Here is a 27,206-nt window from a genome sequence, read left to right as displayed (position 1 = left end):
TCCAAGGGATCTCCCTTGCCCACATGCTTGTTGACCACTGTGACATTGCACCCTATATGATTTTATGAAAATATTCTAATAAGTGTGAATGTAATGTAACTGGAATATGCTTCATGCAAAAGGTCTCTTGTAAGGTATCATTACAAAGTTTATAATCTACTGAGTGTGTTCATCCTATTTGTATGAATGTATGATTCTTGTATCTGAAACTAGAAATATGAAATATATCTCTGAGGGCCTATTGTAATTATGCAAAGTGTGGGCCATTAATGGTGGTTTGGAACCTTGATGGCGCCCATAAACAGGATAATTGACCGTAGATGGCTTTGTTTTACTTGTAAGTCTTCCTGTATACATGTGTGCTGGCAAGTGGGTAATGAAGTCTCTCAGTGCCATGTGATCATGTCACCTGAACTGGAATCCATCTTTAACTTGGTGCTTTTCCATTTAGAAGGAGGAGTGGGAACCCAGAAAGGGACAAAGGATTCCCACCTTATGTAAAAGATATATAAGTGGGTAGAACACAACAAAGGGGCCTGCAATCATGAGAAATTCCCTAGCTACCACCTGAGCTGGAACAAGAGCCGTACCAGGGGAAAAGATTGTGCCCAGACTAGGAAGGCATCCAGTCTGTGATTGAAGCTTATTGAAATGGGTGAGGGTTTCTCTGTATTCAGTTTCCTTACTGTATTAGGTTTAGACTAGTGTGTTTTATTTTATTTTGCTTGGTAATTCACTTTGTTCTGTCTGTTACTACTGGATACCACTTAAATACCCAACAAATTATGTTCATCTATGGGTCTGACAATTTTGTTCTTCACTGAAGTTTCCACCAGTTTGCCTGGTAGTGAAGTCAGGCTTACCGGCCTGTATTTGCCAGGATCAGCTCTGGAGCCCCTTTTAAAAATTGGTAGCACATTAGCTATCCTCCGGTCATTTGGTACAGACACTGATTTAAATGATAGGTTACAAACTGTAGTTAGTAGTTCTGCAATTTCACGTTTGAGTTCCTTCAGAACTCTTGGGTGAATGCCATCTGGTCCTAGGGTCACCAACTTTCTACTCACACAAAACTGAATACCTTGCCCCCCTCTGTCATTTACTCTCCCCATCCTCGCTCCCGCCCTCATTTTCATTGGACTGGCTCAGAGGGTTGGGGTGTGTGAGGGTTCGAGCTGGGGATGTTGGTTCTGGGATGGAGCTGGGGCTGAGGGGTTTGGAGTAGAGTGAAGTGACAACTGTTGCAATGCACTAGTGTTCCTGGCTGTATTTCAGAGGGTATCAGGGACCCGGATGAGCTACTGACCTGCTCCCTAACTTCACGGCTAGGCAACCAACTTACTGTCTTAAAAAACTGGCAGTGACCCCCTGCCCATCATAGGCTGCTGGTTTAACAGTCTGGCCCCCCCCCTCAGATCAGCAGCTGCTCAGTGCACAGCATGCCTGCATCTGTGCTTGCCCTTATTCTAGACCCTGCTCCCCTCCAGCTTGATTCTGACTTTGAGCTCTGGAGCTGCCTCTAGTTTACAACTCCAGTTTGCCCTCTGGCTCTGGCATTTGGCTTCCGCCCCCCTCCAGTATTGACCCTTAACTTGTTTCCTAGACACTGCCCACCCTAAACCCAGCTCGAACTCATAGGTTGAATTCTCACTTCCATCACTAGGCTTGACTGCCAACAGCCCAATTGGCTACAGTTTGAGTAGCCCAATGCAAAGCACAGGAGCCCACCTCATTGCCATAGACCCCACTCAGGCCAGGTTTTTCCTTGGCGAAGCTGCTTGGGGCCATACAGAACTTGCATATATAGGTGTCCATCCTGCAGGTACAGAATGCAGCCCAAGCAGCTCCATTGGCAACCCTGGCTCTTCTCTCCTGGGAGCCAAAGGTCCCACTCCCAGACAAGTTTAGTGGTGACTGTGCTCAGTTCCTAGATTTCCTAAACCAATGCTGGCTCCTCGTCTGACTGTGCCCCCCCAATTGTTTCCCACATACCAGGCCCAAGTAAGGCTCATCATCAGTCTGCTGACTGTGGGGAGGCCTTGGCCAGGCCCTCTACCCTCTTGGAGCAGTCCAACCCCTCCTGGGCTGGTTGGAACAATTGTTTCAGGCTGTGTCAGTTATCTTGGTTACCCCACTGCACCTAAAGTGGGGAAGCTGCACTACAAACACTACAGCAAGTGCACTGATCAGCTGCCCAATACGCTGCTGAATTCTGTCACCAACCATCTTCAGAGTGCTTAGCGGTGGTCAGTGGAGACCTACCTGATCATATGGGACTGGCTTCTCTTCTCTGTTCCCATCTGTTCAGTGTATAAAGACACAGCTAAATACAAGCTTTCCTACTAATAATGTGAATAAAGATTGTAGTTGCCACAGGGACATTATCCCATTGGCAGTCAGAGGGGTGACATCTGCAAGACAAACCTCTATTAAGTCATGTTGTGAGGAGTTTGGGTGAAAGCAAGGAATATAGTATTGGACCTTTTGTTTTCTTCACCATCAGTAACTAGCTTGCCTTGGATTATTAGACTTCTCAGGATGTTTTCTAAAGCATTTAGAGAAGATGTGATACACTTCAGACTAGATAGACTTTGCCTTTGCCTTATGAACCCACTCACGCATCACAACATGGAACACTTTACATATAAAAATACCACAGGAGGCCATGTCTACACAATAATAAACCCCAATCAGCATGGCCTTGCAATACCTATGTAGAAGTGCTGAGTTATCTATTTAATATATATAAACCAAGATGCACACAGCACATAATAGGGAATTGAAAATAAAAAGTGGAGTAGAAAACTATCTCCTGATTCTAATTTCAGATATCCTCTTAATTGGTGTCAAGATACGAGATGCAGTGGATTGTTACTGGTCTCCTTAGCAGACATTACATAACAAAAGAACACCACACCCAACTTGTATAATTACTGTGCAACATTTTATGCCAGTATCACCTGAGATCACAACACAATGCTCTGGCTAGAACCTGTCAGCAGTACCCAAAGAAAACATTAGCACATGCAAATTGTAAAACTGAAGGAGGAAAAATACAGTATATCTATCCCAAAGCAATAACATTTGTATGACAAGAATTGCCACTCAAGGTCATAAAATCCATCAGAGGCTAGCCATAAGGTGTCCCTCCATGCCAAGAACAATAAAACTATTTCATGCAGCTCTGAAAGATTTGTCATTTGGAAGAGGAGTGGGAAGAACATTACAGGAGGAGCAAATTCTGGGCCTGATCTGCATTCCTTGCATCTCTTCAGCTCACACTGACTTCAACTGGAGTTTTGGCATAAGCAAGGAGTCGGGCCCTTTGTTTCCTTCACCAGAAGAAACTATCAGGCCTTGGATGATTAGAGTTTTGAGGATGATTCCAGAAGCATTTAGAGAACATTTAGTCATTGGAACATTATTCTGAGAAGTCAGAGTATACTCGTTTTTCTACGTAGTCATGAGAAGGAAAAATAAGACAGTATTAGGCATATTTGCTTATTCTGAATTTAAGGTACTGTCCTTTGCATTAACACATGATCCAGTAACACACTGAGCACACCCTTAACTCCTTTTAAAGTCATGGGAGCTGAGGGTGCTCACCACCTCAGGGGATGTACTGTAGCCTGCAGGATCTGTCCCAAAAGCCATTTGTCCAGAAAATATTTCCTCCTTTCATTGTCCACAGAATATCCACTAGGTTTTCACTCTTCTGTCTTCTTGGTCTCTACTGTAATTAAAATGCCTCAAAAGTCAAGATAATGTAAAAGACCTCAAGAAATAATTATTTCCATAATTTATCACCTAATTCTCTTCTATCTCTGCAAGTCACACACTTTGATTCAAATCAATTTACACATGAAGCCTATTGAAGTGTTTGTTTCGGCCATTTTTCCAAAGATTTAAGAAAAGTTTGAATTTATTTATCATATGGTCTCTTATTAAGAGAGAGCACCAGGTTTCCATTTGCTTGGTCTGTCATACTGATTTCAGGTGACCTAGACATAGTCTTTCCAATCTGTGTCAATCTACTGCTGGAGAATGAGTCTGTGTGATTGGTTCAAGCTTTGCTCCAATTTTTTGTTCACATCTCATGTTACTGAGCATTGTGTAACTAGAAAGTCAGTAGAAATGTAATACAATAAATGCAATAGAGATAACACAAAACTCAATTGTGAACCCTTCAGTTATCATTAATTCCCATGAGTTGTCCCATTTACTAAATCAAGCAGTCCCATCGGAGTCAATGTTTACCAACCGGGAGCAAAGGTTCACAATCTGGTTTAAAGGGTAAGTCGGACTTTTTAATTTAAAGTAGGATTTAGTTGGGCTTCTCTAAACAGATGGGACCAGCTTCTTAGCCGGTGTAGTTCTATTGACATCAATAGAGTTGTGTTGATTTTCACCAGCTGAGAATTTGGCCCATCACTGTTTACCTAAAGCACATCACATGATCTATACAGAGTGCCTTGTACACATTTGGCACGCTATAAATAACCACAATAACCAAAGAGTACTTAGGATGCAATGTTAAGCACCTAAACGTTCGGAAAGGCCAGAATCATCCTTAATTGTGCCCCTTTGCATGCACGCGCACACACACACACACACACACACACACACACTGATACAGTCTAATTACATGATCACCTAGTATTTTTTTCTCCCGCAGGAGACCTGCCTCATTCTGCATTCAAGATGGACAGTGATTAAGGAATGTAAGTGTTCAATATTTCTTTTTATCATCATTCAGTGCATAGCAGTAAATAAGACTGGAGCTCACTATCCAAGCCTTGCACTGAATATAGAATTATTTATTCCTTCATTGTCATTTCTAAGGCACCCATTATTGTTATAACCAAGTGACTCAAATATTATCTCCACATACTATTCTCTTTATTTTACAGATGGAAAAACTGAGACAAGCAAGACTGGTGAATCAGTGGCAGAATCAGGATTAGAATTCATGACCTTGACTCCCAACTCTGTGCTCATTCCTCCAGATCACACTTCTGGAGGTACTGAGCAGCCACAGCTCCCATTGACCCCAGTTGTAGGTATGAGTGATCTGCAGTTCTGCAAATCAGACTCAGGTGCCTCAGTCTGGGTGCCCATGAAATAAGGAACAAATTAGTGTTCACTTGACAACGTTCTGACTGAAGTGACTTGCTCAGCATCACATGGGAGCTCTGCGACACAGACGGGGATAGAACTGAATTCTCCTGTATGGTGTTTGACTGCCTTAGCCATGAGATCATCCTTTTTCCTTCATTTATTTCACAGCTTCCTACTTCTGAAACAAACGAGGCAGGGGACCGACAAACAGCATCGGTCACTACACAGCCCTGCTTCACCCCAAAAACAGGTCCATCTTGAATGAGGTAGGAGTCATCTGCAGCAAAAAGGGTTTAATCATTCAATTAAAAACTATATCATGATGCACAAGGGGGTTGAATTAAGGTTGCACTGGCAACTTGGGTGATTGATTTTGCAACTTAAAAACAAAAACACACACAAAAACATTAAGAGCATGTTAAGTAATTTCCTATGATTTGTTTTTACTAAAGGAAAAAAGGTGAAAAATTCTTGTGTGTCAGTTGTTACAAACCCATTCCTTCTCCTTCCCCCCATCAATCATCATCAGGGTTTGAACCCTGAAGTTTCAGTACAGACTTTCACTACAGGGCTGATTACATTAGCTAACAGCAGAAGGAGACTATTTTAGGAGTGTGGAGTAGGCTACTGCACCATGTCCTGGGTCTGAAAGGAGACAGGCCCTACTGTCTCTCTCCTCTGCCCAGGCGTTCCTGCCCCATGTGATGCTACCCGAGGGTAGGGAGATGGGCCACTGCAGCCACTTGAGGATTTCAAGGTAGGCTGTAAGGGGATTTCAACCCAGCTCTCTCTCACTATCACAGAGAGACTGTCTGCAGCCAGGGTTTGCTGTGCAGTTTGTACTGCTATTGTTTTGGCAGCAGCACTGCTGTCTCTCTTTACAATGTTAGTATTCAAGATACCGGTCTGACATGCTAGCAACATTTTGCTGACAACAGACAGGCAATTTTCAACAGTTTATAACTCAATTAAAGCTGAATGGAATTTTATGTAACAAAGAAAAGGCACTTATCTGGCCCCAAGAGCTCTCTGATGAATTTCAGAGCCCTACTGCAAATACTAGAGATGTTAGAGCTTCTTAAAAAAATAAATTACAAGATTCTTATGGGAAAGTGTTAGGAAACCTGGACATGTGTGTCGCTACCAGCACTCTCTAACACACTATTCTAGGTTCTATTCTGGCAGCTTGACTCTTGATTTGTGTAATATACTAAGGGAAGCATTTCCATCTCTGAATATAAGAGCTGTACAAGTAAATTTAGACACTGTGAAATACAGAGAGCAGTGAATTGAAAGATTTTTTGAATTACGCACTTAGTTCCCAATCATGCGAACATATATACACACACAAGTAATGTTACATTCATGAATAGTCCCATTGATTTCAGTGCGACCCTTCACAGCATACAGTTGTTCAGACAAAGAAATGTTTGCAGGATTAGGGACTTAGTTTCTAAGAATCCTCAAATCAAACAAACATTAATACATTTCATTCTCATTTGATTGGCGACATATGGTCTTTAATGACTATGTTCTAATGGTTTAAATGTAAGCAGAAATTCATCTACATTTTGTTACAGAAAAAGTCATTCTAATATTATGCAACATTAATGCAAGATTTCTCATCCTTGACTTTAAAATACCATACCAGAAAAATTAGAATATATTATGTAATGAGGTTTAAATTTTGTCACAAAACTGAGTTTTAAAAATTGGTTAGAAACCTTTAAGATACTGTGTAGGAAAAATTTTAGAAAAGTTAACATGCACCGGAAGACTTTATAGGCCATTGTGTATGAAAAAAGAAATGAAATCTCTGGTACTTACAGCCAATCATCATCATAGCAACCGCAAAGATCTTCTCTCCATCTGTAGTAGGGGCAATGTTCCCAAATCCAACACTGGTGAGGCTAGTCATTGTAAAGTACAACGAGGAGATATAAACAGAATCCTTGCTTGGCCCCCCTTCCCATTTCCCCGAACCCGTTGTGTTAAACCGATAAGGCGTTCCTATGGACTCCCCCAGCTGGTAGAGCCAACTCTCTGTTCGGATTGTGTTTGTATCCTCATTGATAACTTCATAATCTCCAATGCTGTACCAAATGCAAGCCAACCAGTGAGCTGCCAGACCAAACACACACACCAGCAGGACCAAGACAGCTGCTCCATACTCAATGTAATGATCCAACTTCCGAGCCACACGACCCAGCCGAAGAAGTCGGACGACTTTCAGTGAACTGAACAGGCTACTAATTCCCTACAAGGATAAAGCAGAGCAGACTGTTAGAATTCATCATTACATTATTGAATGTTTTCTATCAACAGTTTTCATAATCTAGGCATGCAAACTAGCCACTGACACATGTCTATAAAGCAACATTACAATGAAGCGTATGAAGCTCAGTGGCCTGTGTTTTCAGGGGACCATGCAAACCTTCTCTTCTGTTTTGATTCACTTTCACATGCCTTGGGTTTCTCTTTGAATGTCTCATTTCAGACTGTTTGAAATACTCATTATGCAAGCTAGAGTTGATCAAATATACAGCCATGTCTTAGCTTTGCTATAAGTTCATAGGTTTCATCTATGCATGTGAAGAGGCATCTTATGTGAATAGGGAAGTCTCATTTGCGAGCCCAATTTTGTGATGAGATTGGTTGTGAATATTTAGATGCTGCTTTGAGGCTGGATAAAAGTATGGGCCAATAAATGAATAGAACAGACATTACCTGCAAACAAAGACAAGTTTAGGCTTTTTATTATTGTGCTTATATATCAGATAGATTTGAGACACATCATATGTAGTGGTATGAGCTCAGTGTTTGGAGACAAGAGCTCTAATCCAAGCTCTGCCACTCACTGCGTAGCCTTGGGCAAGTTGCTTCACCTCGCAGGCTTTGGGCTTGTCTATACTACACAGCTTTTAGCGACAAGGCTGTGTCGACACAGCCTTGTTGCTAAAGTCAGCATGTGTAAATGCTCTTTGTTGGTATTTTGTCAGCACTTTTGATGACAAAATACTTCCAGCCCTGTGAGCGGCATTAGCTTTGTTGGCAGGAGAGCACTCCTGTCGACAAAGCTGCATTCACACTGCCATTTGCGTTGGCAAAACTTGTGTCTTTCACAGGGGAGCTTTTTTAAGTATCCATGAAAGACAAAAGTTTTGTTGACAATATCACAGTGTAGACAAGCCCCCCGTTCCCCTTTCTGGAAGATGGGAATAATACTTCCCACAGCTACCTCAGATGTGCCACGAAGATTAACTACAAAGGCTAAAAATGTCTAGGGTTTTTGGATTCCTCAATATTAGGATGCCCATCACAATACCTTAAAGGAACCAGATTTTCTGAAAGTGCCAAGAATCCACCCTCTAAAAATCAGGGCCATTCAAAATATCTGAACTTCAGCACTCAAAAATTAAGGCCCCACAAATCACTAGGCATTTTGAAAACTTCAGTAAATATTCTTCATGGACACATCTTTGCAGTAGATATGATAAAGCTCCCACTGGGCTTCAAAAATCTCACATCTAAAGCATTACATAATGCTAAGTATCATCATTATCCAGATTTACACCACAAATTTACAGAAAGCAAATTAAAAGAAAACAAAAAGCAAACACATTTTGGGTGAGCGCATATATCTGATTTACCAGACACAGGAACTGCCTCTTACTAAAAAGATTTAAGCAAGATCTCCAATCAAGTTTTAAGCTGTTTTAATAAATGTTTCTGGAAATGCATTATTCTGGTCACCAGGTTTTACTGAAAGCTGTTCAGTCATGCTTACATATAATTTGCCTCAATGTTCTAGTTTAGGCTTGTTTAATGTTGCAGATCAATTTAATTTAGCTAATAACATATGATTTACATATTCACATAAGTCTTTGAGGACCGAAGCAATCTATTCTTCTCTTTATTTCATGAATTTGTCATGATTATATTTACCCATTTTGAAAAATGACACATAGTCACTGCTAGATGCTTTAACAATTAAAGGGCTTCTGCTAATTGTGCTCACGAACATGTCCAAAGGGGACAGTGATATTTCTATCAAACAGAATAATTTGTAGAGATTTAGAAAAAAAAAGGGCCTAAAGTGATGTGTTCCCTTCATGTCTACTAGTTCTAACCAGGAATCAAATCACATATTAGCTTTCAAAACTGCACACACACACATACATGCCTTGTTCCCCAGATGGACAGGTAAGCCCACCTTTCCCATTTCTGCCATTCTGAGCTGTACTTCATTGACAGAAGGAGTATGATAGGTTGCTTGAAATTCAAAGGTTTAAGCACAAGAAGGGATGTATGGCCTAATTCCACAATAGAGGACATGGTAGGTAGCCCTGCAGAAATATCTGTAACCCCAATAGAGCAGCAAAACACAATATACACATACATGAAAATCAGGGAAGGGCAAATCTAACCAATTATTTGCAAATCCAGTTCCCTTCTTTGAAGTCTTAAATGGCCATTTGAGTATTCGCATGCACGTTTTGCCCTCCTTTAGGTATCTGTCCTCTAATGTCAAGACATAGCCCTGTGTTTCCCCCAACACATCTATGCCTGTTTATGTAATAATACGACATGCAAAGACCATCAACGTAACATTAATATGCCATGTTATTATTCAGGGCCTGATTTACAGCTGGGCCTCAGTTTTTGCAGGCACAGCTTTTCATACACAAATATGTTGGGCCTTCAATTCTGTGCCCACAATAAAATGCAGACAACTGGTAGGGTTTAGATCAGAGGTGGGCAAACTACGGCTTGCCGGCCTCATCCGGCCCATGGGACCGTCCTGCCTGGCCCTTGAGCTCTTGGCCAGGGAGGCTAGCCCCCAGCCCCTCCCCCACAGCCTCAGCTGCAAGAGCCATAGGTGTAGTGTATTAAATTGTTCCCCGTAGGAATGTGCTACTTAAGGTGTACTACTTATGGCTGCCAGTCCTGGTGCTCTGAGTGGCATGTTAAGGGGGTGGGGAGCAGGGAGGGTTGGATAAGGGGCGGGGAGTCCTGGGGGGGGAAGTCAGGGAACAGGGGGCGGTTGGATAGGTGTGGGAGTCCTAACAGGTCTGTCAGAGGACAGGGGTGTGGATAGGGGTCGAGGCATTCAGGGGACAGGAAGCACGGGGTCCAGGAGGGGGCAATCAGGGGACAAGGAGCAGCAGGGGTTGGATGGGTCAGAGATTCTGAGGAGGGCAATCAGGGAGCAGGAAGCAGGGGTGGGCAGATGGAGGTAGGGTCCAGGCTGTTTGGGGAGGCACAGTCTTCCCTACCCGGCCCTCCATACAGTTTCAAAACCCGATGTGGCCCTCAGGTCAAAAAGTTTGCCCACCCCTGGTTTAGATATTAGCTATTTAAGTTGCAAGTACAAACAAATAGAAGCTTAAAACAGACTTATTGCATATGCAATCTAATTCAGGCTAACACTGTTTGTGCAAAATTGAGCCTACAAGTTACAGATCATCACTGAAAAACAGTTCCAAACTGCTAACGTTAGAGCTGTGCTGTGGATGAAACTTCTGTTTCACAAAGTCTGAGATTTTGAAAGTTGGCTTCATTCCAACTTGGAACAAACACCAAAAAATTTCAACATTGTCTGTGAAGGAAAATCCCTTCCCCAAAAATTTGGGATCAGTAAAAAGTGATCCAAATTCAACTTTATAATATTAAATATAAAAAAAGAAATAAAGTAATTTCAAAACAAAAATCAAAACATTTCATTCTAAAATTGTTTGGTCCTTCTCCTCATCATTTCTCTGAAAATGAAACTTCTGTTAAAACACCACAAATTTTCCAAGCAGTACAAACTGAACTGCATTCTCCCATGGAAAATGGTTCCTTCTAGGGCTGTCAATTAATCTCAGTTAACTCACGCAATTAACTAAAAAAAAATTAAATCGCGATTAATTGCACTGTTAAACAACAAAACACCAGTTGAAACGTATTAAATATTTTGAATGTTTTTCTACATTTTCAAATAGATTGATTTCTATTACAACACAGAATACAAAGTATACAGTGCTCACATTATATTATTTTTATTAAAAATATTTGCACTGTAAAAAAGATAAAAGAAACAGTATTTTTCAATTCACCTTATACAAGTACTGCTGTGCAATCTCTTTATTATGAAAGTGTAATTTACAAATGTAGATTTTTTTTGGTTACATAGCTGCATTCAAAAACAAAACAATGTAAAACTTTAGAGCCTGCATGTCCACTCGGTCCTATTTCTTGTTCAGCCAATAGCTAAGACAAACAAGTTTGTTTATATTTACAGGAGAAAGTGCTGCCAGCTTCTTATTTACAATGTCACCTGAAAGTGAGGCATTCACATGGCACTTTTGTAGCCGGTGTTGCAAGGTATTTACTTGCCAGATATGCTAAACATTTGTATGCCCCTTCATGCTTCGGCCACCATTCCAGAGGACATGCTTCCATGCTGATGACACTCGTTAAAAAAATAATGTGTTAATTAAATTTGTGATGGAACTCCTTGGGGAAGAATTGTATGTCTCCTGCTCTGTTACCCGCATTCTGCCATATATTTCATGTTATAGCAGTCTTGGATGATGACCCAGCACATGTTCATTTTAAGAACACTTTCACTGCAGATTTGACAATCTGCAAAGAAGGTACCAAAGTGAGATTTCTAAAAACAGCTACAGCACTTGACCCAAGGTTTGAGAATCTGAAGTGCCATCCAAAATCTGAGAGGGAAGAGGTGTGGAGCACACTTTCAGAAATCTTAAAAGAGCAACACTCAGATGCAGAAACTATAGAACCTGAACCACCAAACAAAAAAAAAAAATCAACTTTCTGCTGGTGGCATCTGACTCAAATGATGAAAATGAACATGCGTCGGTCTTCCCAGCTTTGGATCGTTACTGAGCAGAACCCATCATCAGCATGGACATGTCCTCTGGAATGGTGGTTGAAGTATGAAGGGACATATGAATCTTTAGAGCATCTGGCCCGTAAATATCTTGCAATGCCGGCTACAACAGTGCCATGCAAACGCCTATTCTCACTTTGAGGTGACATTGTAAATAAGAAGCTGGCAGCATTATCTCCTGTAAATGTAGACAAACTTGTTTGTCTTAGCTATTGGCTAAACAAGAAATAGGACCGAGTGGACATGTAGGCTCTAAAGTTTTACATGGTTTTATTTTTGAATGCAGTAATTTTTTGAACATAATTCTACATTTGTAAGTTCAACTTTCATGATAAAGAGATTCCACTACAGTACTTGTATTAGGTGAATTGAAAAAATATATTTCTTTTGTTTTTTACAGTGCAAGTATTTGGAATAAAAAATAAATAGAAAGTGAGCACTGTACACTTTGCATTCTGTGTTGTAATTGAAATCAATATATTTGAAAATGTAGAAAACATCTAAAAATATTTAAATAAATGACTGTTATTAACAGCGTGATTAATCGTGTGATTAGTTGAGATTTTTTTTAATCATAAGATTAATCATGATTAATTTTTTAATCACTTGACAGCCCTAGTTCCTTCATAGTTTTTCTGACCAGCTCTAATTATTGTTTTTGTACTAACACTAGTTTGCACACATTGAACAAACATGTATATTTAGTTACATGTTTAACATCCTATACAGTAACTGCAAAAGTAGAGTAGTTACGTGTTACTGTAAGAACCTTATTTTTTGCTTCTTCCTGACATTTTTATATAAAATCTGTTGTCTGAGCTTTTTGCATTTAATTTTTTTCTTTTTTTAAATAAAAGAAATTAAAAGAAACCACCCATGAAGATGAACTCTTCATTGCTCTCAATTAGGCTTTGGAGTTGACTGTCATTACGGATTTTCAGGTGTGCAAGTGATTTGAAATTAGTAAAAATTTTATGTTGATGCACTAGAAGAAATAGAACCCAGTTTGCTCTATCTTAGCTGTGCTACCTCTGTTGGAAGCAGTAAAGACTTATTTTTGTCACTGAAGTCAACAGGTAAGATTTGAATGCACATAAATAATGCATGTCTTGACTATGAATGTGCCATTTTTAGATTGCCACTTTCCAGAGTAGAAAAACACTTTACAGTTATTGTCTATTTTAATGCTGCTCTTATCGACACAGAAACAACCTATTTCATCATACAGCAGACAGCAACAGGTTAGCTTCGAGAGGTCACACAAGAGAAATGCCTGAACTCAATATACTCCCACTTGATGCTTCTAATTCTCTCAGGATTACTACTCATATACACACTTGAGGGACAGGTTAAGAAACACACATTGAGCAGGATCCTCTAAAAAGGAAAGGGACCAGATTCAGTTCATAAGAGCTGGAAATGGTGCTGCACATCACCACCAAACATTACCAATTTCTGTACTGCAAGGGAGCCCTTTAGGGAACACCTATAAGGAAGATACAAGTGTAGTACAAGATTCTAAATACCAGCAGTCCCCTGTGAAACAGTGACTGGACATAATTCTGTGAAGTGTTGCTCCACACTGTTAAGCAGTTCCGTAAAAACTGCACCTCATGCATCAGATCTGTTTCTTGGGTGCTTTCAGAGGCTAGGAACAGACCTGAGTAACCAAGATGGGGGGAGTAAAAGTAAGGATTTTTTCCTCTGTTTTAGTCTTGTTTGCCATGCAGAGCCAACAAAACAAAGGAAGCAAGCCAGATTCCATTCCTTCTAGTGCATCATCAGTAGAACTGTTTACCCAGCTCTAGTGAGATTCAGCCATGCAAACACACTGAGGGTGATAAAGGTGCACAGTTCTTCTTCACAGCAGAATATGGCCAGCAGAACCTATTTTTGTTATTGGTGATTCCATGAGAAAGAAAGTCCAGCTTTAGTCTCCTCTGACATAAGAGTGAATGTATAGCATTGACATACAGAGGATACAAGTCTTTGCATTGTCTCTCAAAGTCTCCTGATAAGACCTCCTGCATGTACAAACAACATGGGAGCCCTCTGATGTCACTTTTGCAAAGTCATTTTTCAGCTTAGAACTGCACTTGAGGAAAACTGCACTTTTTGTGTAGCACAAAGGCAAGCAAGCCTGTTGCTGAAGAGAAGTATATTTATGACTCATGCTTTTCAGGCCAAGAAGAGTTAGCGAAAAGATTATTCTTGAAATGCTTCCAAATAACATGTTGGTAGTCATACGCAGCATATTAAAGCTACTCATTAGGTATCTACACATGAGCACCTGATTTTCCAGTTGTGCATCACTGCTTTGTATCATGCATGTTTTGGTCTCATTTTCCTCCCCTTTTTCAGTTGTGCCATATATTGGTTGAGAGTTCCTCACATCATACACTCACAGCTCGTGAAAACACAGATTAATCTTGGATTGATGCACGGGACTGGGAGTCAGGAGATCTGCGTTCTAGCTCTGGCTTTGCATCAGACTGCTTGCAAGACCTTGGGTGAGCCATGCAAGGTCTTGTGTTTGATTTCTCCCATCTGTAAAATAGGGAGAACAAGTCATCCCTAGCTCACATGGATAAAGGGAGGGTTAATTCAGTTTGCAAAGCCTTTATTATTAATTAATTATTGCTGTTCATTTGTTTGGGAGAGGCATATTTTGTCATCCATAGTTAAGCTCACACAGATCTGAAATCAGTGAAGGACAGGGCTCTAGCTGAAGAAAGTATAATTTTATGTAAATAATTTTACATCACATTTTTATACACCACAATTCAAAAGTGAACACACTTTATAATTCCCTCAGGGCATGATGGAGGATGAGTAATTTTAGAGAAGCATGGATATAGTTTTCTATTTATATCTCCTGGTGCCTACATTAAGAATAGCAAGTACAGGTTACATTTACACAGTCACATTCTACTCTTCAGGACATTGTGTATAGCCTTCTTCATGAATAAAATGCAGGAATGTGTTTCACTCTTATTATAAACATTGTGGTTGGGAATCAAGTGTTAACCAGAGGTAGAGGGCAGAACTTTTTAAAAGAGGGCTTATTGTTAGCCTAACACTGGCTCCCCTTGATTTCAACTGGCCAAAGCATCACTTCTGAAAATCCTGCCTGTCATGTTTGAGGGCTAAGGGGAGGTTTATGCCAATGATGAGGTTTAATATAAGTGGAGTGAGATGTGGAGGCCAAAGAGTAAATCATTATAAGAACTGGAATAAAGCCAGACAAAAGTGAATGAGTTATTTGTGCAAAATTGCAGACAGATGGTCAAATTCACCACTGGCATAAGTGGGGCAATATTCATTGAAACCAGTCTTGCCTCATTTCTTTTAATGTGATTTTAGATTCAATTTCACATTGCTGTAGCTATCTGAAGTGTCATGATAACCCTGACTGCAAACAATACCACGATTAGAACGGTTCACTTTGTCATTTTCAACTTCCTGATTTTCGGTTAAGTTACTGAACATGATCTTTCCTACAGATTATGTTTTGCTGCCAAGTTATGAGAAAACATACTCACAAGCTGTAATTAAAATCTAAGCTTTCTGGTTACTGCTGGGGCTTTTAGTAAGGGAACAGCTGGAGATATAAGATCCATAAAGCTTGTTTTGGTCAGAGCTCTGAGATTCCAGTTTTCCAGCATCCAGCCAGAACATAGTTACCAACCATACCCATAATACAGAGGTGGAAAAGAGAGATCAAGAAAAAAAAAACAGCAAATATATGGAAAGTAAATGTAGAGGTGGGTTTAAAACTGATAGAAGGCTAACATGTCCAGGAAAAGATACACATTGTTTTACACTGATTATAAAGAGAAACAAAGATAAGGAAATTTGTCAGCAAACTAATATTTCATTAAGCATCGTAATTTGGGGATGAGTGTCAAATTAAGAAGTCACCCTCAAATTAATGGATCCATTTACCTTTGTTTCAGTGATACTGTTATAAAGCAAGTCAATTCCAGAAGCTTTTTCCCTATTTTGAAAAAAAATACAAATGTTCAATCCATATCTGGGGTCAGAACTACTTTTGGCATCTAGTACCAGTCCATCTTAAATTCTAATCTGATACCTGTTATGAAATTGATTATAAAGCAACCAACCATTTAGCTACTCAGATAAATACTCTTTGCCATCTCATCTGATTTGCTGCCTCAGATCAATAAAGATACCCTGTTTTCTTCAGTTTAGAGTAACTGAATCCAGTCTTCTAGAAGATGTTTCCCTTTCTAAGCACTTTAGGTATCATTCTAACACCAGTTTTCTGAAGTAATGCAAAATGTAATAAGCTCAGTTAGCTCTTCTCTTCTGACAATGGCTATCATCGTATATTCTCACTGAAGATTTAATTTATATAGATAGAATAGCAGCCCACATAAACTACTAATTCTTCTGCAGTGTGATAAATCACGTGTTATGCTTTGCCAAGATCTGAGAAAGTAGCCTTGGCACCCAATGTATAAATTATACCTCTACTTATCTGTGACTTGGCGAAAAATCCTATCCAGGCCAGCACTACAAGGGAAAATAGAGGATGCTGGCAGATGGACACTCTGCTGCAGTTATCTTGCCAGCCAGGAGTCCAGAGAGCAGGTCCGAGGGACATAGGGTAGGGTTTTCTTTGCTGCAGCTCTAATAAGGAACAGTGTGTTGCTGACTGCAGCTGAATAAGTCCTCTTGCCATCCAACTGCATCCACATGGAGATGTGGTGCACACACTGGTGTATTCACTAGTATTCTCTCCTGTCGCTCAGAGAAAAGATCCTTTTCTATTTATTGTGGGGGTGGGGAGGAGGAGAGGATTCCTCTATGTTCTTCTTCCCATTCAACAGAAGGCAAAATCTAGCCCAGTGACTGAATAGTGAATAGCTTCTATGTCCAAGTTCTTTCTTTATCTGGCATTTGTTTACTTAATACTGGATTCATTGATTTCAGTGAGAGCAGGAGCAGGCCCCAAATGAAAATAAAAAGTAAAGCCTCAGCTTTAACAAATTTGCTGCTTCTGCCCTTTAAGCACTGACACAATTACTCCTGCAGGAAATCAGCTAGTGGCATTAAGACAATATACAAATTCCCTTGAGAAGTTGTTTTGTCATTGAAATCAATGTAGTCATGAAGCAGAACATTTTCAGTTGATCAGAATCACAAGTAAGGTCAGAGCAATAAGAATAAGGTCCATGGACCAACCTCTCCTCTCAGTTACCCTGGATCCACAGTCTTATAACTCCAATTATTTCGGTGGAGCTTATCCAGGTTGACAATGATGTATCAGAGCAGAGATTGGCTCTAAAAACTTAGAGTTTTCCCCAATAATTGCTCTTCTACTGCAATCATTTGTTACATGCCACCTCCTGCAAAAAACCACCCAAATCTGGCTCAATAACTAAAATTATTGCAGTTAAATCAGAATAGACAAAAAATAAACTTGCAACAAAAATAATCAAATTAGCTCAGTGAGAGGGTCCTTGTCATGACACTACAACCAGCCTGACCTCATTCTTAAATTCAGATTCTAGCTAGAACTCCAGCTGACAAGGTTCTTTCAAACTCTGCTAAACACAATTTTCTAAACCTTAAAGCTGCAGTAACCACAACAGCAACCACAATCTGTAACGTCTCATACCTGTGTCAATGGTAGTTCTGAGGGCATACTGATTGTTATATTAGATTCAGTGATTACGGGAGCTGTACTTGAGAAGGGGAGGGATGAGTATATGCTAGTATCATGATTTTCACGTTCTACACTATTTGTGTTTGTGAGGAGTCTATGATTCCATTTACTGAGAGGCTTTATGCTCAGAACTTTAGAAGTGGGTAACTCCTGTGATTTCCCTATTCACATAAGCCTTCTTTGCTTACCTGTAAATTAAAGTGATGAATTTACAGAATGGCTACGACACGCCTAATTCAAATTAGAGTTGGTCAATTATATAGCCAGATTGCTGCACAGCTTACAGTTGATTAGTTACTCCAGGTTGCCAATAGCTTGTAGAGATTAACTGAATGGCAATCAAATTATAGGACCTATTCTTGAATCCCCTAGTCAGTGAGCTCTGAGTAAAAGCCTTAAGATTTAAGCTGATATCACGTAAAAGTGAAAAGATGATAAATATGAAGCACGAGCTAAACAATTTGTGAAGAACATTAACTTCCCTCTAATGTCAAGTATCAGAGGGGTAGCCATGTTAGTCTGGATCAGTAAAAGCAGCAAAGAGTCCTGTGGCACTTTATAGACCAACAGACGTTTTGGAGCATGAGCTTTCGTGGGTGAATACCCACTTCGTCGGATACATGTAGTGGAAATTTCCTGGGGCAGGTATATATATGCAAGCAAGCTAGAGATAATGAAGTTAGTTCAGTCAGGGAGGATGAGGCCCTGTTCTAGCAGTTGAGGTGTGAAAACCAAGGGAGGGGAAACTGGTTTTGTAGTTGGCAAGCCTTTCACAGTCTTTGTTTAATCCTGAGCTGATGGTGTCAAATTTGCAGATGAACTGAAGCTCAGCAGTTTCTCTTTGAAGTCTGGTCCTGAAGTTTTTTTGCTGCAGGATGGCCACCTTAAGGTCTGCTATAGTGTGGCCAGGGAGGTTGAAGTATTCTCCTACAGGTTTTTGTATATTGCCATTCCTGCAGCAAAAAAACTTCAGGACCAGACTTCAAAGAGAAACTGCTGAGCTTCAGCTCATGAGCTTTCACCCAAGAAAGCTCATGCTCCAAAATGTCTGTTAGTCTATAAGGTGCCACAGGATTCTTTGCTGCTTTTGCTGAGCTTCAGTTCATCTGCAAATTTGACACCATCAGCTCAGGATTAAACAAAGACTGTGAACGGCTTGCCAACTACAAAACCAGTTTCTCCTCCCTTGGTTTTCACACCTCAACTGCTAGGACAGGGCCTCATCCTCCCTGATTAAACTAACCTCATTATCTCTAGCTTGCTTGCATATATATATACTTGCCCCAGGAAATTTCCACTACATGCATCCAACGAAGTGGGTATTCACCCACGAAAGCTCATGCTCCAAAATGTCTGTTAGTCTATAAAGTGCCACAGGACTCTTTGCTGCTTTCCCTCTAGTGTTCCCTGATGGAAATTCCACTAGACTCCATTAGAATCATTCAGCTTGTCTTGGGTTATTTCTGATGGTCCCTCTTGGGTTATGCTGGAGGCTGATGAGATCAGCAGACCTGTTGTTCAGCTGAACGTGGGCTTGGAAGGGGTAAATCAGATGAAAGGGAGCTTGGAACCAGATTCCAATAAAGTATCTTAAAGTCAAAAAGAAATCAGACTGGTAAAAAGCATAAATATTCTAGGGGAGTGGGAAAAAATGTCCCCACTTTTTGCATTTCAGAGGGCCTCAATAGAGATTGTCACAAAAGCACAGGTCTGACTGGACCCTGTCTATTGTGCAGATTTTGAATGTGCAATATTGAATAAAGAGTGGAATCTACCCCTCTACAAACACTGCTATATACTTAGTATTCATGAAAGTGGACACTCTATAAAGGGGAAAAAAAGAGTGGCATTACATTTGAAAGAGGGGTGTCAAAATGATTGAATGATATGGGGAGGGGGACCTATGGAGTTTTGAGAGACAGGGTACGGAGGGAAAGGTTTAAGAGCACAGCAAAATGGGAGAATCTTATATCCTACTGAATCAGACATTTCTCAAAAAGCTTAGAGTTCTAAATGTTTCATTGTATCTCCACTTAATTCCAGCCATTTTTAGTGCAACCAGTATCTACTTCCCAATATAAATGTCCCAGAACCGAATTGCTGTTTTCTTTATGCCTGGACTATGCCATGTATTATCTGCCTCTTGTGTAAAAACACTACACAGAAGTTGGATTAAGAATTGTTTTTCTTTTGCTTAGTTTAGCCACGCACTTAGGCCTTGTCTGCACTCGCAGCGACCCGTAGGGTACATGTAGCTACACGCTATGGTGAAAAGGAATCTGCACCCAGGCTGTCATGTGTAGCTACCTGTGGCAGCAAAAGACTATGGCAGCAGGGAGCTGCTGGTGCCTTTCTCTGCTGCATCCCCCACTGCAGGGAACAGAGAGCATGGTGTTACAAGGACCTTCCAAAGCCTGGGATTGAACCAGGGACTTTTAGATCTTCAGTCTAATGCTCGCCCAACTGAACCTGCTCCGAAGGGATTAAAACTGCCCTGGGAGAAGGCTGCCCTGAGGAGCCAGTAGTAAGAGCAGCCCTGAAGAGGGCTGTGGCTGGGAAAAGGAGTGAAAGCACCTGACCACAGGTGTGGCCAGCTCAGTTAGGGCTCAGCTGGCCCTGATAAGAGGATGGTGGGCCACACAAGCTGTCTGGGAGCAAGGTACCTGAGGTAGAGCAGCCCTAAGGAAGGGCAAAGGAGCTCCAGCCTGGTAAAACCCCAGGCTGCAGGCCATGGTGAAGGCCTGCAAAGGTACTGGGGGTGCAGAGGTGCAGTCCAGGGTTAGGCAGAGGCAGCTGGTCCTAACCCCTTGCCAATGATGGGTGGCCATTACAGACTGCAGTCTGCCCCAGTGAGCAGGGACTAGATGATGACTGTTAGTAGCCCTGAGGCAAGGGGGGGTTTAAGGGTTGGGGGTTCCCTTTGGAGGGGAAACCCAGAGTAAGGGGGTACCATTGGGGGTAAAACCCTGAGGAAAGGGGCACAGGGGTCTGGGAGGGACATGGGGCCTAATGCTGGCAAGACATCGGCCAGAAGGAGGCACTCTTGGGAGCTGGAGTTGAACTAATTCCCAAGATGACCAGCAGGAGGCACCACGCCAGTGAGTATTGTCTCACAACAGGTGTATAGCCTAAGGTTCTGGTGTGCCTGTACTTTACTCACCTAAACAATGCCTCACCATCTACACTGCTATTTATACCCAGGCTAGCTGGTGTGCAGTGTCTACTCTGTACAGTGTATGCTGTAAGATGGCCTTAGCAAAGATGCATTTAATTACCACAGTCAACAGACCCACAACCAAAGCACTTTGTTGGTTCCTAATCAGAACAAACAGGAAAGGCAGATGAACAAAACTAGGTAGGAATCTAATTACACATTCCAGTAAATAACTTTCACACTACTTGAAGTGTAGCTACAACTGTCTTTTAAAAGCAACTGGAAGGTTTCAAAGTTAGCAAGATTCTATAAAACTCACCTGATTTAAAGTCTTTTCTTCCCAAGCTGACTCCTCTTTGGACCTAAAATGGCAACCTTCCTCACCAGCCTGGGGGATTATCAGCTGCATTCAAATCAGTCTTTAGCCCTTGCCTCCAGACTCCATGTGTTGTCCAAACCATCAAATAACTCACAAAAGGAAAACAAAAATTTCCAGCTGGAGCTTTCTGCCCTCACATGACACCCAGGCTTCCCACCAGGAGTCTTCTGAAATGGTCTCTGAGGAATGGAGTCTACCCCTTCCTACAGCTTGTCTCCCCTTTCCTGCAGCTCTTTATAAGGAACACCTGTTATTCTCCCACTTCTCAGCTGCATCTGATTGGTGAATAGAACTGGCTGGCCCCAGGACTCTGGTCCTTAAAAGGGGCAGGCCACCCTATTACAGAGCCCAAACTATACCTTTCACCATCATCTATTCCTTTATTCTCTTCAAGGCCAGGGATGATGTTCTTTCACTTCATTACCAAAACCCCTTCCTTTGGAAGATAGGTATCTTCTTTGCCTGAATGCTAGATTTTTCTCTAATTCATCTGATTAAGCAAATGTGAGTTCATTTATATTTAATACATCTTTCCTCATGACTTTTCAGTATACATATCTCTGTTCCCTCAATTCATAAGAGTGATGGATAGTTCTCAATTTAGCTAATGTCAGCCAATAACTGATTATAGTGGCTCATGTTAGTGCAGCTAGAATTTAAGGTCCTTCAGCACTTCCACTATAAACTCCCTTATTTCAGAGATTTATATGGTGGTGACACAAGTGGATTCCATTCCTGCCAGGAGATTTCACAACAGGATCACATATTACCAGGTAACAAGTCATTGTTTCCAGTGTCTTATGAAGTTATGGGCTGAAAACTGCACAAGATACAAAGGTCCGTGTGAAATTGCTCATGCCACCACTGCAAAAAAATGCTTCAGCTTGGCTTTGGCATTTAAGGTCTTAGACTGCATTGGTCTTGACAAATTCCTAACAAGGAATCTCCTTAAATCTATTGAGGGATACAAGTTTAGTGTGTCACTGATTTTTATTTTTGGAAATTCCGGCAACTGAAGCCTCAGCACAAAAAAAGATAACATTATATCCAAATCTATATGGATTTTCCTTGAGTGGAGAAAATATACGGTCAGTCTGAATACTGGCATATGATATTTGATGCACATTTTCAAGAGAGATCAGTACTATAGGGTCTGAGAAGCAGAAGACATTTTAGATCAACACCTCATTGTAGGCAAGCTAAACTAGAATCCACTGTTCCATCTTCACCTCAGTATGTATTGTTATAAATCTAAGTCTGACACCATGATGATTCATTAGTCAATGGAAGATTTCCATTATTTGAAGGTTTTTACCAGTTCAAGGGAAGGGTTTTAGCATTTAACTGTATGAATAACTTACCAGTGTGGAAAAGACTGGAGAAAAGTTCTCCAGTGTTCCTTTTATTTGGTGCAAGAAGGAAATCTCTCTATGGATAGTCTCTCTTTTTTCTAAATATGACTTGAGAGGGTGGGGCACACTGAGAGGGAGACAGGTGCTCTAGATGTTTGGATGCAGGATTTGGAGCCCGCAATTCCTACTTTAATCTTATCTCTGATTCTGTGGAACCAAGCACTTACCTCTCTCCCTCCTCCCATCTGTAACACATGGCTATTCACGTTTTCCTACTTCGCACGGGAGTTGTGCGGATAAGATAATTAATGAGGACAAAAGTGTTTGAGACAAGACATAAATAAAGCTGTATGGAACTGGAATTTTCATTTTGTTGGACATTCTGTGATTTCAAAGTTTATTTTCATTCCTAATCAGAACAAAATCAAAGAAATCTGAGATTGCCCACAAAGTGAAAAAAAAATGGGGGGAAAAAAGCCCCCACCTCAGATCCATTGAAATATTTTGTTTTATGTTTTAATAATAAAATAAAATAAAATTGTAAACCAAAAAGCTGAAGTCTGCTGCTCTGATAAGGACAGAACAGAACATTTTGACCTTATTGAAACACTTACCTTCATTTTCTTTCCCCCAAAGCAAAAAGTTTCAAATCAGCTCTAGTTCTAAATATTCCTATGATGGTGGATCAATTAGTAGCTTTGGGATTGTGTGTGTTATTTTTATGCTGGAGCAAAAAGGTGTTAAAATATTTTATCTGAAACAGTTGATTTGGCACCTATCAATATTTATTTATGCGATCTGGCCTTAGAAGTTGTGGCCAAATCTGGCCCAAACAGCTCTACAATATTATCCACAGTCAATCTTGCCATCAGTAAAAAATAATGCCACTCATAGAGAATACAGGTGTCGGCTCACGATACCACATACTGTTCATAGATTTATATATTTCAAAGCCAGAAGATACCATTAGATGGTCTGGTCAGACCTACATAACACAGGGCATAGAATTTCACCCAGTTACATCTGTACTGAGACGAATAACTCAAGAATTGTTCTAGTATAATTTTTGTGGTATGGGGCCATCAGGATCTCAGAGCATAAAACTGCGCAGATTCCAGTGTATCAAAAAAAATCCCAGTTTATTAATACCAAGAAAACCAAGCAACATAAGGACAAAATAAAAGCGCACTCTATCACACTTCTCTACCAACACGTGATTTTGCCAGCATGCATGCACTAATTGTAGAAACCCAAACTCCTGCATACAAACAGCAATGGACATCAAATGCTTTCAATGCAAAAATGATCATCTCCAGCCTTCCTCCACAAGAAGATTCAAGAGCTAAATGACTCCAAGTGCCATAGTTAACTAAAGAGAACCAACAGGTCTGTCAAGCAGTAGCTACAAAGCATTTCACACATATCAGATTCAGATAGGTCACCTGATATAAATCAATCCTTCATGTATATCACGAGTTCTGGCACTTTTAAGAAAAAATTGGCTTGTCAAGCTAGTTCTTTACCGACATCCATCTTTCTTTACAAAGAATGATTAGATGCAGACAAAATTACTCAGCTTTCACCTGCTGTGATGCAGCCAAATAAGGATTCTGTTCTCTCTTGCTAAAGTCAACACAGGGAAAGACTGAAGCAGTAAAATGGGATTTTATAGTCTTTACTTCATTTTATTACCATGACTGAAGTGTCATTCCCTATGGCAGGGGCATGCTCTGTTCCTGCCTCTTTCCAGAGGAACAAACTATTCAGAGACTGTCAGGTAAAGCACCCAGTGATTTATTTACAAGTTTGTTCCCACTACCTATACAGATTGTGCAGCCCCTTGAACAGAGTCCTGGGGCTCTACAGCTCTTGAGCCCAGCAGGGAAGAGAGACCTCCTATGTCTTTCACTCCACCAGTGATAGATTTCTCTTTCCCCCTTTGCAGCTCCTTCCTGTGTCTGTGTACCTTCTAAATTAATGAGGTAATTAGTTTGTAAATCTCTCCAGCCTATTTCAATCAAATTGGCCTCCTTCCCATATTCAGGAGTTCAAGGGGCAGCTAATGGAGGTTGCAGTGATCAGAGTGCTGGATCAGCTGCTGTTGTCCAGCAACCTGTCACACTTCCCTTCTGGCAATATTATATTATGATTTTTTATTAAAGTGTTTACCATCAGGCTAAAAAGGGCAACCCTTCCGATGTACAAGTTGTTTCTTCAAAGCAGTTGGAGCAGCCTAGTGAATCTGGCCTTTGGATTCCAGTGAAGATTCCTTGTATTGCTCCTGTTTCACACCAGTGCATGTCAGACCCTACAGAAGTCATTAAGTCTGAAGGAAGAGGAGCTGATGTAACACACACCATGCAGACGAGCTGTAATAAGGCATGAGTTACATGACTACAACTAAGGCTCTCTTTCTAGACTCAGATTTCCTGAATTTGGCCCTTCAAAGAGATGGAGTGTCTTTAGCTCTCCTCTGAAGCAGTTCGTAGTGAAATGGACAATACATATTTGGCCAGATCCTCAGCTGGTGTAAATTGTCATAGCTCCATTGATCATAATGGAGCTGTGACAATTCACAGCAGCCGAGGATTTGCCCTAGTCAATCTACGTTGATTTACACCAACTAAGGATCTGGCACCATTAGGGGAAGTAATGGTGAACAGCATTAGAACAAGATCATCAAGGAAAAAGGTTTTCTTTGCTTGAATGGGATAGCTTGAATGACCAGGAATAACACTATTGTACTTTTCTGATTAAGAAACTATTGATGAACCATAGGATAATTGCAGTAGGAACTAGTTGTTCCCCTTTGAATGACAGCTTTATCCTAAGAATCTGAAAAAACAAGTTCCAAGTATAGCAATCATAATCACTTCATAAAACCATTGCAGTAACTATGTACCTATCTCTATTCACTTTAAAGCTTTTCATTTCAGTGTAATGGCCTCTAGCATAGACATTCACACCTGGGCGTGTTCTGTATGTCGTCCTGACAGAATCAGACTAAGGTTATCAAGGGCCTTTCCAACAGGGTCAATGATGATTTGCTACTGTTCTAGGAATGTAAAGAAAGTTGCCTCTCTTTGTTTGGTTTTGTTTTTTTAACTCTACTGTTAATGCCACACAAATATATAAACTCTACTGTAGATGCCAGCTGTTGATCACATGATCAATCCTTCTGTTGCTTTACCAGTACCATGATTATTTACAACAACAAAATGTCAGTCTTTCACATAAATCTTCCCTTTGGCACAATTTGTGACAAACCAATATTTACAGACAGGGCTTACAAGGGTTTGGGGGTGATTTCACTTGTGTTATTTCAGTCTGTGGTTGTATATAAAACAAAATCTATCTTCAGGGAATTAAATCTCACATAACATTACATTTGCTTCACTGCACTTAATAGTCTGTCTAGCTATCCCCAATCATAGTGAAAACCAAATATTTTACATGGATCTAATGAGATGAACAATGCTTCGTTCCCATGGCTTTTTTTATTTAATTATACAAAAAGTAACTTTTTTTTTTTGTATTATCCAGATATTTCATTGGACGTTATTTTAAGGAATGTTCTGATTTCAGGACAGAGATTGGTCACACTTTACATTAAGGTTATGTTTATAAAGGATGAATAAACGATTAATAGGTGTAAGAACCATGTTACAGGCATGAGTAGTTTTGTAAAGGGACCCTTCTATGGAACAAAAATAAGTCTACTTACAGGACTACAGACTGACAACTCGCTGTTTTATTGAACTGCACCACAACAGAAGGAGGGTCCCACTAAATAAGGGAAGGCAGGAGCATGACTCCAACATATAATATATTGAGTAATCCTGTTAATGTCACGATGACCACTTTATTACAAGTAGTGTGTGTCACAGCTGGTTATAAGCACATCACTAGATGGTGTTATAGCTGGTTGTAAGTAAGTCTAAGATTTCGTCATGGTTATTTTTAGTAAAAGTCATGGACAGGTCACAGACTAACAAAAATTCATGGAAGTTGTGACCTGTCTGTGACTTTTGCTGATGCGGGTTTAGGGTTTCCCCCGCCACCCTAGTGGCTGGGAGCTGTGGGGTTCCCCCTCCACCCACAGTGGCTGGGAGCGTCAGGGCGACCATATTTCCCAAAGAGAAAAAGGGACATCCTAGCCCCTCAACCGAGGCGCCTCCTTCTCCCCGCACTAGGCTGTCGCCGGAACCCTGAAAAGAGCCCCATGAGGAGTCTGTCACCTGTTGCTGGAACATTGCAGGGGAGAATGTCAGGGAGGTCTCTGGAAGTCAGGATTCTGTGACTTCCATGACCTCCATGACATAAACATAGCCTAAGTTATAAGCAACCTGTTGGACTCATCTATACTAATTGATTAACCATTTATTAAGATATTAGTTATCTAACCACCCTGTATAAACTATTTGCACATGACTTTAATATAAAAGGTGATCAGTCTAGTCTAAATGACTAAACGTAAAACTGTTAAAGCTACAACCTACCCCCCTAGTTTAAGTCATTGGTGGGATTAGCCCAGGAGAATGTCTGTGCTCCCCAGCTGCTTGTGGCTAGCCCTGACTAAGATGAGCAAGGAGGGAGGGAAGGTTCCATGATCC

General features: G+C 40.7%; 1 protein-coding gene across 2 annotated transcripts in view; it reads right to left on the bottom strand.

Annotated features, from left to right (window-relative positions):
• KCNH1 (potassium voltage-gated channel subfamily H member 1) overlaps nucleotides 1–27,206 on the bottom strand; it is a 347,794-nt gene that overhangs the window by 251,881 nt on the left and 68,707 nt on the right. Inside the window, exons 7-8 of one of the 2 annotated variants that reach the window (XM_030557589.1) lie at nucleotides 19,089–19,111; nucleotides 6,946–7,375 (exon numbers count right to left, since the gene is read on the bottom strand). In XM_030557589.1, coding sequence (XP_030413449.1) covers nucleotides 6,946–7,375; nucleotides 19,089–19,111 — 453 coding nt within the window. The remainder of the gene's footprint in view (nucleotides 1–6,945; nucleotides 7,376–19,088; nucleotides 19,112–27,206) is intronic. The other variant, XM_030557590.1, reaches the window with a different exon arrangement.

Source organism: Gopherus evgoodei, chromosome 3, assembly GCF_007399415.2.
Source record: "Gopherus evgoodei ecotype Sinaloan lineage chromosome 3, rGopEvg1_v1.p, whole genome shotgun sequence".
NCBI lineage: Eukaryota > Metazoa > Chordata > Testudines > Testudinidae > Gopherus > Gopherus evgoodei.
The sequence above is the reverse complement of the archived record's forward strand: the minus strand, read 5'-3'. Positions and strand labels throughout refer to the sequence as shown.